This window comes from Suricata suricatta, chromosome 1 (genome assembly GCF_006229205.1).
Source record: "Suricata suricatta isolate VVHF042 chromosome 1, meerkat_22Aug2017_6uvM2_HiC, whole genome shotgun sequence".
Lineage (NCBI taxonomy): Eukaryota > Metazoa > Chordata > Mammalia > Carnivora > Herpestidae > Suricata > Suricata suricatta.
Window position 1 is genome coordinate 65,146,585 of NC_043700.1, and position 12,631 is coordinate 65,159,215.

Here is a 12,631-nt window from a genome sequence, read left to right on the forward strand (position 1 = left end):
GGTACTAGCCGAATGCATTAGGAGACCTTAAACTGAAAATAGTAAAAAGAAAAGTTGAGGTCTTCCTGATATTTATTTTTAAATTTTAAAGCACTTTGGTTTGACTTAGAGGATTGATTTGACCTAGAAGCATGGTCCATGAGTTTTGGACCAAAGTTATTTTTGCAAGAGAGAAAACCACGACTTCTACCTGAGTTAACGTAGTGCTTCTATTGTACCTTCTTTTGAAGTTAATAGGAACTAGTTATGTAGTATGCTAGTAAGTACTTACCAAATTAAATTAAATGGAAGTTACTCTATTTGGAGAGGTGGAAGAATGGAAGAGTGAGTAGACTAAATAGACACGAAACTAAATGTCTTCTAGAAAATTATTTGAAAATATTTGAATGCTTAAAAGTAGTTTCACATTATTTTGTAAATTCATGCATTTCCAAGACTCTTAAACATAGGTTACGATCATGATTTTTGTAGGATTACCTTTTATCTATCTTGTCTTCATGATTATTGCTGTTCTTTCTTTTTTAGAAATTATTTTTAAGAAAAATATTTTTTCTTTTTTAAACTTTTTAATGTTTATTTATTTGAGAGAGAGAGAGAGAGAATGTATGTGAGCAAGTGGGGGAGGGGCAGAGAGAGAGGGAGACACAGAATCCAAAGCAGTCCTCAGGCTGAGTTGTCAGCATAGACCCCAACATGGGCTTGAACTCCTAGGCAGTAAGATCATGACGTGAGCCAAAGTCGACTTTGGCTAAACCGACTGAGCCACCTTTTTGTTCTATTATTTATTAGCAATAAGGCTTAAGAATAACACATAATCCCAAAATAAACTTATAAGAGAATTAAGTATTTTCATTTTTGTAAGCTTTAAAGATTATATAGTTTTAGTAGAGAATTGAATATTATAAGCAGAACTATATAACTTTCTATTGTTTTATTATTTTTTGTTGAAAGTGTAACCATATTCCTCATGTAGAAAAATTATTGGCATTATTTCAAGTAAGAACAGAAAGGACCCAAAGTAATCCATATTTTTAATAGTATTAAGTTTTGGGTAATTTACTTTCCAAAGAAATCTATACAATTCAATATTCAATAAATACATTTCTGATTCCAGTAATTTCATGTTTTAAACATTTTTGTGGTATTTAAAACTACCTGAAAACATTTTATTCCTATTTAAAGGTTTCAAATTACTAAAGCAAAAAATTCCAATAGCTCAGTTAGAGACCAGAAGAATAACTAGCGAAAAAGTGTCCTGTGAACTGGCCGGCCAGGCAAATGGAAGGTAAATCCGTCCCTCGAGGGCAGTTACTTTCTCTGTGAAGTAAAACCGTGTGCATGCAGACCTGTCCTCCGTAAGTTCCTGAGTCAGTGCATTCGGGCTCTTCTTTTCCCCATTAACTGCTTTATTGAGATCTGATTCACTTAGATCGAATTCACAAACCATAAAATTCACCCATCTAACATCTACAGTTCAGTGGCTTTTAGCATTTTCACAGAGTTGTTTATCCATCACCACAATCAGTTTTATAGCTTTTTTTGTCCAAGAAAATAGTCCGTACTTCTTAGGCAGCATCCTTCTGAACTTCTCACCCCCAGTGACCTCTAATCTACTTTCTGTCTCAACGAATTTGCTTCTTCTAGATACTTCGTGGAAGTGGAATCATATGATATTTGTCCTTTTGTGTCTGGGTTATTTCATACTCATCACGTTGCAGCATGTGTCAGAACTTCATTCTCTCTTATAAATGGCTGAATGATATTCCATTGTATGTATATACCACATTTTGTTTATCTGTTTATTAGTTGATGGGCACTTGAGTTGTTTCCATCTTTTGGCTACTGTGAATACTGCAATGAGCAGTTGATTACAAGTATCTGTTTGAATCCTGTTTTCTATTCTTTTGGGTTTATCCCTGGAGGTGAAGTTGCTGGATCATATGTTAGTTCTATGATAAGCTCTTGAAGAACCACCAAACTTCTCTCTAGGGTAACAGCAGCATCATTTTACATTTTAACCAGCCATGCAGAAGGGTTTCAATCTCCACATCCTTGTCAATATTTTTCTTTTTTTTTCTTTTTCTTTTGTTGTTGTTTTAATTGCAGCCTTTCTAGTAGGTGTAACGTATTATCTCATGGTGGTTCTAATTTTCATTTTCCTAATGATTAGTGATGTTGAGCAACTTTTCAAGTGCTTATTGGCATTTGTATATCTTGTTTGGAGAAATGGCTTTTTAAGTCCTTTGTCCACTTTTAAATTGGGTTGTTTACCTTGTGGCTGAGTTGTAGGAGTTCTTTATGTATTCTGGATATTAAAACCTTCTTAGATATGATATGATTATGTTTGCAAATATTTTCTTCCATTCTGTAGGTTGTCTTTCTTTTCTAAAAAAGATTTCATTTTTAAGTAATCTCTACACCCAACATGGGGCTCAAACTTATAACCCTGAGATGAAGAGGTACACTCCATTGACTGCGCCGGCTAGGCACCCTGTCTTTTTACTTTTTTGATAATGTTTTTGGTCCACAAAAGTTTTTATTTAGATGAAGTCCAGTTCATCAATTTTTCCCCTTTGTTGCTTGTGCTTTTGTTGACACATCTAAGAATCCATTTCTAAATCCAAGGTCTTGAAGATTTACCCATATGTTTTCTTCTAAGAGTTTTATGTCTTATTTTTAGGTTGTTGGTTAATTTTGAGTTAATTTTTATATATGGTGTAAGGTAGGGGTCGAACCTCATTCCTCTGCATGTGAACATCCAGTTGTCCCAGCATCATTATTGAACAGGCAGTTCTTTCCTCATTTGATTGTCTTCGTATCTTTGTTGAAAATCAGTTAACTGTAAAAAAGTGCTGTTTTGAGTTTATATCAGAATATCTTTTTTCATAGAAATAGATATCTTGTACTACCTCTCCAGTGTACAGGAACTTGAGAGGTAAGATGAAGTTTTAAAACAAAATATTTTGCAAACAATCAGACGTTATCTCATTTTTCATTATGCTGAGTATTCCAAAACCTTAAATCTTTACTTAAAAGTGTCCATGATTATTATGTTTGCTGATGTGCTTAGCAGATAAAGCTCTACCTTCATCTAAGAACTGCATCTGTTCTGTTGTAGCTAAACATAATTTAACATTGCAAACTGAGAAGGTTCTAAACTCTTCTATACTCCCAGAAATTTATTGCAGTGCTATATACATAGTGTGTACTCAGTAAATGCCTGGTAAAAGAATGAATGACTCTTTCTGAAGTAGATTTCTCTTAATTTCCTATGCAAAATATGTACTAATATATACAAATTATCAATATAATTTATTTCCTTTTATATGGGCATCAGTCACTTTGATTTTTCCCAAATAACGTCTGTTCTTGTAATGGCTTTATCTTAGACATTATAAATTAATTTTGTGGGATTCATTTTATACTAATAAATCCATTGCGAAACATTCCATAACATTCATAGAAATGGGTTTCAGAGTCCATCATGAATAGGAATTGAGTCTAGTTGATTGAGAAATTAGTGACAATTCACAGGGGTCTGTGAAAAGAGCTGGCTTTATTAACTCAGGTGGCACCTCCTGCAGCGGCCACATTTCTACCCAGATGAAAGATGGAGCATATGTTTTCTGACTTCCTTTGCTGTCAATAGATCTTCTTTTTCTGTAGTTATACCAAAACTGATGAACCATTTCTTTGAATGGTCTTGTGGTCAGAGTATACAAAATTGGGTTCAAAGCACTGTTGATAGGCAGAATAAAAATCACTACCCAAGAGGTTATGGTATCTGGAAGAGAAAAATGCAATAGTTTTAGTGTTTGTGGATATTTACAAGGTACAGAAACACCTTTTCCTCGTTTCTCCCCAAGTTCTCTTTTGAATCTTAATTTTTTCCCTTTGATGCCACATAATTAAATACCCAATCTAATGTCTTTCCAGAATGTCTTTCCAGGGTGCCAGTGTTTGAAGGGAGTGCTGGCACAGCAAAAAAAAAAAAAAAAAAAAAAAAAAAAAGTTCCTTGCTAAGTAAGTAGCTTTTCTTGAATACATCAATGAAAGTATTCCATTAGGTAGAACCATTTTCTACCAAGTGATTTTTAAGTGTGCAGTTCAGTGGCATTAAGCACATTTATATTGTTGTAAAACCATCACCACCGTCTGTCTGTCTCTAGAACTTTTTCATCTTCCCAAACTGAGAAACTACATATCTATTTAAACAATAACTTTTCATCCCCTTCTCCTCCCAACTCGACAACACATTTATAAACTGTCTCTATGAATTTGACTATCCTAGTTATATCATATAAGTGGAATCACACAATTTTGTCCTTTTGTCACTGGTTTCTTTCACTTAGCATGATGTCTCCAAGGTCCATTCATGTGGTGCCATGTTTCCGAACTTCCTCCTTTTATAAGACTGAGTAATAATCTCTTGTGTGTATATGAGATACTTTGTTTATCCGTTCATCCATTGATGGGCACTTGGGTTAAACCTTCTGGCTATTGTGAAGAATGCTGCTGTGAACATGGGTGTACCAATGTCTATTTGAGCTCCTGCTTTTAATTCCTTTAACTCCCAGAAGAGAATTGCTGGGTCATATGGCATTTCTGTGTTTAATTTTTGAGGAACCACTATGCTGTTTTCTGTAGCAGCTGTGCAATTTTACATTCCTATCAGTGATGTTCCAGTTTCTCCAAATCCTCCCCAATTTTTGCTACTTTCTGTGTTTTTGATAGTAGCTATTCTAATGAGTGTGATGTACATTATCTTTAAATATCAACAATGCATTCTTCAGTCATCTCTCACACTCTGGAGTCATGTTCTCTACATTGCTATGTATTCTGGGAAGAAAAATGTCTCATGTTCTCAAAAAAAATGAAGTAAATATTTGATAATAATTTTCACCTGTTTGGTCATCTTAAGTATGGGATTATCAGAATTACAAAGCATACAGTGTTATTTATTTGAGTTGTTCCTTTGTTTCAATGATAATAGAGTTTGGGGGCAGCTATGGAAATAATTGAATAGCTTTCTCCTGTAAACATTTGACTGATGAACAGAGCCTAAAAGTACATATAACTCTGACTTATAATTCTTAAAATGAGTTGGTGTCAAGGATCTTAATTTTTTTTCTTGGAGGAATGCTGCAGAAAGAGACTTATTATTTCTGTACAGAAAGGAAAAAAAAATTGTACCTGGTATTTCTACCTGAAGCAGTGAAAGAAATTTCAGTATAAAAATGGGTATCCAGCATAATGCGTCAGTAAACACAATGAAGAAAAACCGTTTGGCAAGGATCATCTCTTTTTTAACTTGATTCCGTATTTCAGTTGCTGTTATGGCACTTTGATGAATGCTGTAAAACATGCTTCCATAGGAAAAAACTATGATGATAAATGCCACCAAGTTAACACCTATTTAGAACACAAAGATTATTATTAATATGTATGAGCATTCTTTCAAAACACACACACATACTCTTAGCTGTTTGCACATGAACAACATGTGTTTTGTTCTTTATAAGAATTACTAAGGTACACAAAAATAATGATTTTTTTAAAAAATTTGGGGGCGCCTGGGTGGCTTAATCGGTTAAGCTTCCGACTTCGGCTCAGGTCATGATCTTGCGGTTGGTGAGTTCAAGCCCCTTGTCGGGCTCTGTGCTGACAGAACAGAGCCTGGAACCTGCTTCAGATTCTGTGTCTCCCTCTCTCTCTGCCCTTCCGTTGCTCACTCTCTGTCTCTCAAGAATGAAGAAAGGTTAAAAAAAATTGTTTTCAAAATTTGATGTATTGCTGAACTAATGTGGAATGAATAAATTTCAATTTAAAAATGGCATATTAGGAGCCCCTGGGTGGCTCAATTGGTTAAGCATCTGACTTTGGCTTTGGCTTAAGTCATGATCTCACAGTTTGTGTATTCACCTCCATGTCAGGCTCTGTGCTGACACCTTAGGGCCTGGGGCCTGCTTTGGTTTCTGCCCCTCCCCTGACACACTGTGTGGTGTATGTGTGTCTCTCTCAAAAATAAGTAAACGTTAAAATTAAAAATGGCATATTAAAATGAGATTATAGTGATTCAGTGAATATCCTGAGCCTTTTAAGTTAATCTTTCTAATGTTTTAAAATAATTCAATTAGGGTGTATATGTTATCTATATAACTATATAATACATAAAATATATAAATATATAATATGTAAAATGTATAAGTATACAAATATATATTATATGTGTATATATTTTTAAATATGTGTATATTTGTATATGTTACACATATATATGTATATTTTAACTTACCCCTGAGAATATTTTTTTTACAGGAGGAAAACACTTGTATGTTTACTTTCAAGCCAAAGATTTGTGTGGCCTCTTTGAGTTTATTTATCTTATAAGGGCAAAGACTTAAAAATATATTTTGTTTAGTATTATTAGGGTGAACGCATGAACTACAAGTATTTACTGCTTTGTATTAAGGAGAATGTTGGAATTTATATGAGAAAGTGGTGATTCAGGGGAGAAAGTCCTTTTAGGGGATTCTAACAGAATCCATCCCCAATGATGCTGAGAAAAACTGGTTAGAAGATCTGAAATAAAAATGTATAAACATTAGAAGAAACAATGAGATTGAAAATGTGACTTATTCTAATATTTGGATGAAAGGGCTTATAATACAGAGTTTCTTACCGAGAAAAATTGCCACTGAGTAAATCTGGGCTGCGGTGCTTTCTGTGTCCTCGGAATGAAGAGGGAAGCACACACCGTTGGTGCCATAGTAGTTTTTAAAAAAGTCCTTATTGGTCAGTGGAATGAAAGCCACGATAAACCCAGTCATCCAAATGAGAATCAGAACTGTAATTGTTCTGCATTTTTTAGGTCTTAGACATCTAAAAGGATAGACAATGCAGATATACTTTTCCAGTGTCAGAAATGTTAGAAGTAACACTGATACTTCCGTGGATAAAATGGCCAAAGATCCCACAATCTGACAGTGAATACTCTCCATCCACAGCTGTGCGTGCTTGTTGTATTCTCCACGAAACTTTAGGTCAAAGGCTCCGATGACAAACAGATATATTCCCATTAGGCAGTCAGCACCTGTAGGATCAGTGAATGTTGCAAATTTAGAGAAATAAATAGGTATAATGGAATTAATGACAAACAGTTATATTTTTAGTATTAGCAAAAAATACTTAATTTACTTCTATTTTGAGGGCAGGTAAGTTTTAAAAAAAATATTTATTTATGTATTTTGAAAGAGAATCCCAAGCAGGCTCTAAACTGTCAGCACAGAGCCCGATTTAGGGCTTGAACCCATGAACCCCAAGATCATGACCTGAGCAGAAATCAAGAATTGATTGTCTAACTGATTGAGCCACCCAGGTGCCTCTTGGTGGGAGGTAATTTTTATTCTAACAATTTGTTTATGGATAAAGATCTTTTCATCAGCTCTATTCAATAACTACTCTTACAGGACCCTCTACAGCTAACTATGTAATCATTTCTCTTTTGTTTTATTTTGTTTTTTTTTCTAATTTTGGAGTCTGTCTGAGCAGGGATCGTACATATTTTTTTTTTTTTCCATTCTGGCCTGATCACCTAGAAATATTAAGTAAATGAAGTAAATGCAATTATGTTGAGCATTTGATTAGGGACCAATATGGGGATGTTATTATTTGAATCACCTCTTCCACTGAAGTGCTCCCAGCTTAACATGCTAAGGATATGATCCCAAATCCTAGAGAAACTAATTCAGAAATTGCTGTGATAGACTAATGACTATGAATTTTGTGGTCTATAATTTAGAAGAAAGGAATAATTAAGAATTGCTCTGTAGTCAGTATAATTTTGGAAGACTTAAGTTATTTACTCAGAGTTGGTCTAAGCAAACCTATTCTCTCTGATTCTGTCTTCCATTTTTACATCTTTCTCTGTCTCTTTTTAGGCTCTCTCATCCCCGAAATCAGTTGTCAGTGTCATCCACTATTTGGTGATTTTGCTTCTTAAATGAACATTTCATATCCGAGCAGGTGAAATTTTTTTGACCACACAAGCATTCTACACAATGTTTCCAACAATCACATCATAAGCCTGGCCCTAATCCTTAAACACTGATGTTACATTTTAGCCTTCACTGGGGAAATTGAGCATACTCAAAATTTTGTAGCTAACAATACAATGTAGTAAGCAATTTCTGAGTTCTATTTTTTAGATAGCTTGCAATGAAAAAGACAAATAGATATTAGACTTTGAATGAGGCTGGGAGTAAGATATGGACAGTACACGTAAAGTAGAACATCGTGTAGATTGATATTCGTTGGAAACCACTTCACCCACGCTATAAACAACATGAGGACTGGTCTTGCTTTTTTTACTTTGTAGTCCTCATCTAACATAGTACCTTACAGTCACATTTCAAAAACTTAAAAATATTTAATTCTACTTAAAAACATTTTCTTATTTAAATATTTCAAATTATGGGGTTGCCTAGGTGGCTCAGTTGGTTAAGTGTCTAACTTTGGCTCAGGTCATAATTTCATGGTTCGTGGGTTCGAGCCCCTCATTGGGCTCTGTGCTGACAGCTCAGAGCTGGGAGCCTGCTTCAGATTCCGTCTCCCTCTCTCTCTCTCTGCTCCTCCCCAACTAGTGCTCTGTCTCTCTCTGTCTTTCAAAAATAAATGAATGTTAAAAAAAATTTTTTTAAATATTTCAGATTATGAATGGAAAAGATTTTAGTAGCTCAAAGACCAGAAAAACAGCCATCCTGTTAGCCAATGTCTGTGATCCAGACATGCAAACAAAACAGCATACACACCTCTGGATGTAATAAAGGTTGCCATTTTATTCACAGTAAACGATTTGACATGCTTTAACAGAATATGCCTTCAGAGAAGAAAACTAAAGAATGAAAGCTTCATTAGTCTGTGTAAGGTAATTGTATTTTCTTGTATTTTCTCACTAAAGGAATTTTCATTTTCATTGCAATGAATATGAACACAATATATAAGCAAAAAGGAGAAAAACCTAAAATGTCATAATTCTACCACTCTCTTTACTTATTTTCGAATAGCAGTGCTTTCACATGTTGCAAAACTGTAATTCCTCTTCAACCAGGAAATACTCACAGCAGAGAGAGATGATTGACATGGCATGCAGCCTGTTTTCAGACCTGATATAAGGTCTCATACAAATGACAAAGACGTTTCCAAAGCATGTGACTGCAGACACAACCCAGACAAATACTCTCTGAATAATGCTTGCCAGGAGGTTCTCGAGAGAGGAGATCCCGTCAGTGTTTGGTTTACAGCTGCGGACATGTGGTGCATACCCGCAGTACTGGAATTTCTTAAAATATCTGACGAACAAAGCGAGAGTACAAGAAGACTTTACATCTAATTCAGTGCCGCTATACATGAATATTTCTTTCCTATATTTTCTCAATAGAAAGAAAATATCTTAATACGAGACTCACAGGAATGTAAAACATTAAGGATACTAAGGTTTAAACTTCATTCTCATGACTTGATTTCACTGTAAAAGAGTATGAGGGTCAGAGCAGCAAATGGCTATCATGAATATACAAGTGTTAGACGTGTCTTGAAATAGAAACAAGCCGTTAGCATGTAATCAAGAGAATTAAAGGAAACTTTCATTGGATTTTTAGTGTTCAGTACAGGTGAGTGCACAGTTACACAGTTCCTATTGTTGCTGTAGCCAATCTAGCCCTCAGGGGAAGAGAGAGCCATAGGCTTTCTCCTCTATGTTTTCATAGCTTTTCTACTATAGAAGTTATGTGATCTATAACTGCCTGTTAACATACTTATCTCTCAACCTGATTTTGGTACCTAGCAAAGTGTTCAATAAATTTTGTTAATTTTTTCATTAATAGACTAGTCTGACTGCTAAAGATGATCAATAATTATGACTGTGTTAGCACCAACACCAATGCCACGCACTGAGCATCTTCTAGGTATCAGAAATTAATTCTCAAATTAAATCCATGGGATAGGTATTGGCATCACCATAGGAGGAGATGAATATTCAATGGAGGCAAATTATTTGCTATGAAATTTCTAACAAATAGGCATTGAAGTTCAAATCTAATTTAGAGCTTTAGAGTATATAGGTCTAAATCTATGTACTCTGGCAAAACCAAAAATAGAAATGATCTTTATAGTATAGAGCAGTAGCCATAGAAGATAAAAGCTTGTCAATCACAGTATATTGTCCTGTTGTTTAACCCTTGCTGCCTGAATCCCTTAGATCTGATATGGTTTCTGCCCCAATTCAGGTTTGTTCCTTGAGTTGTTCCTTGGGTTTTGTGAGCTACACCGTTTTCTCCCAATAAACTATGTTTGGCTTACTTTAGTCAGAATGTTTTTATGTTGTGTGCAACCAAAGAAACTTTTATAAGCATCCTCTCTGAGGAGTTACAAAAAACAAAAAGAATACCCTGTGTCAGACTTAGAATGTAAGTGGGATTATAGAGTGGTGACATGACACTTTGTAAATGATCAAGAATTAATGACCCTGGCATGGAGATCATTCTCATATCTGCTGTAAGATTGCATTCAATTATGCTGAAAATGAACTGAGGGTTGAAGGGGAAGGGGGAGGGGGGAAACGAGGTGGTGGTGATGGAGGAGGGCACTTGTGGGGAAGAGCACTGGGTGTTGTATGGAAACCAATTTGACAATAAACTATTAAAAAAAAAAGATTGCATTCAATTAAAGAAAATGTTCTCAAAGCATGGAATCAATGGTACTATAATACACAGTTTGAATAAAAGATTTTTCAATGTTTACCATTTTATCCATACACACTTGCTCCAATCATGTCTTAACATTGGAGGCGATTTTTACTGAGGAGGATTTCTCCACACTGTCCTCCATTTACAGCAGCTATTTATTTTGTGTTGCTTATCTAAATTCTTATTTTTTCATTGGTAGCACTTATACCATGTGTGCAAATTACTAGCTCATCAGGCAAACATCAATATGAATGAATGGTGTCAGCGCTGAGGAGAGCTTAGAAGAATGGGTGGGTGGGTTCCCTCCACACTCATGTTCTCTGACATTTCGAAAGTCACCTTTGATTCTACCAAACTATGGAACAGTAAAAATTATCCCACCCAACGGCAACACTTTAAGAATAATATGGTTTAGGCAAATTAGTTAGTAGAAAATTTGATAGATTGGATGCATTGGGTATGGATGTATTAGCATAATGCACATGAAAACATAAAAGATTAAAATCAAGGTGAAAAACAAGGAAAACATCTGCTTACATGTGAGAGAGATTCATTAGAGGTCTAAACATCCTTTGTTGGATATTTGAAATTTCAATTCCTTCTAGGCTGCTAAAAATATCAAATTAATGATCAAAATAACATATGTTATAAGTGTGTAATAAAATGACTTTTTGTGATGGACAGTTTAATAAAATGCTGTCAGTCAACACTGATTGTGAACCAAACATTCATACTCAGCCTGCCCTACACACTTCCCCAACTCCTTTCTGATTCTAACATTTATACACGTATCTCTCCTCTATTTGAAGTTTTGGATCCTTGTAGATCATAACACAATGCTTTGTGTATAGTAACTACTGAGTAAATAATTGTGGAATAAATGAACAAACATCTCTTAGACAATATTACAATAGCAGAGTTTTACGTTTTGAAATTTTTCTAATAATTTTTAAGTAATATTTTTTCTAGTAAGATGCCATCTAACTGAGGGAACATTTAAATTAAATGAACTGAAGCTTATCTTTTAGAGGCAATTGTTGAACCATTTGTGGTGCATGTAATGATTTATATAATACAGAATATTGCATCTTTGGATAAAAGTAGCTATAATAAGTTCTTAGATACCAGTGCTAATAGAGAAATAAGTATGCAGAAATGCCTCCAGAGGATCAAAGCAAACAATCCAATATAAACTCCTGGTGATTACAGGAAAATATAAAATCATTACCTAATTTTTAGTTTATAAACATGTAAGATAAAACTAATAGCTATCTGTGGTTCACAGTGAGCACTCATATCGGTTGTCAGAGCTTAACTAACATCCTGGGAATAAAACTTCTGATTTGAAAGACTACATATCTTATTTTATAGAATGTATTAGTTATTAGTATATAAAATGATTACATCATTTAACTATCCCCCTAGGCATATACTTACAGAGACTTGAGTTTGACAAGATAATCAAATTGATTTGCTTGAATTTTCTGGATTGGGTTATAGGAAAGATTCCTGTTTTTAAAAAAAGGCAGCAGTAAGTCATTTCTAGAAACTCCTTAAGAGAAAGTGTTTCTCAACTTTGGTAACAAAAAAAGTATAGTAATAGCACTTGCCTTATAGAATTCATTAAATCTTTAAATGAATTAATGGAGATAAAACACTTAGAATAGTGCCTGGCTCTTAGGAGTTTGTTAGTGATAGAGAGGGAGCTAAGAAAACATAGGAATGAAAGTGAACTAGTCATGAAATGGCTCTCACCAAGGAAGTGGTAGGGTACCCTGTGGGTACACATACCTCACATTTTGCCTATGCTCTCATTTAGTTAATGAAAAAACTATCTCATTTTGTCAAAAATTGAATTAATGGCATTACCCTAAATACTTTTTACA

At 34.6% G+C, this 12,631-nt stretch overlaps 1 protein-coding gene across 8 annotated transcripts in view; it reads right to left on the reverse strand.

The window, feature by feature from the left end:
- Nucleotides 1-916: 916 nt before the first annotated feature.
- RXFP1 (relaxin family peptide receptor 1) overlaps nucleotides 917-12,631 on the reverse strand; it is a 108,851-nt gene continuing 97,136 nt past the window's right edge. For 6 of the 8 annotated variants that reach the window (XM_029939596.1, XM_029939628.1, XM_029939612.1 and 3 more), the window contains 6 exons: nucleotides 12,183-12,254; nucleotides 11,283-11,354; nucleotides 9,121-9,350; nucleotides 6,683-7,093; nucleotides 5,194-5,412; nucleotides 917-3,784 (listed from right to left, as the gene is read on the reverse strand). In XM_029939596.1, coding sequence (XP_029795456.1) covers nucleotides 3,483-3,784; nucleotides 5,194-5,412; nucleotides 6,683-7,093; nucleotides 9,121-9,350; nucleotides 11,283-11,354; nucleotides 12,183-12,254 — 1,306 coding nt within the window. In that variant the 3' untranslated portion in view covers nucleotides 917-3,482. The remainder of the gene's footprint in view (nucleotides 3,785-5,193; nucleotides 5,413-6,682; nucleotides 7,094-9,120; nucleotides 9,351-11,282; nucleotides 11,355-12,182; nucleotides 12,255-12,631) is intronic. The other 2 variants (XM_029939619.1, XM_029939575.1) reach the window with 1 other exon arrangement.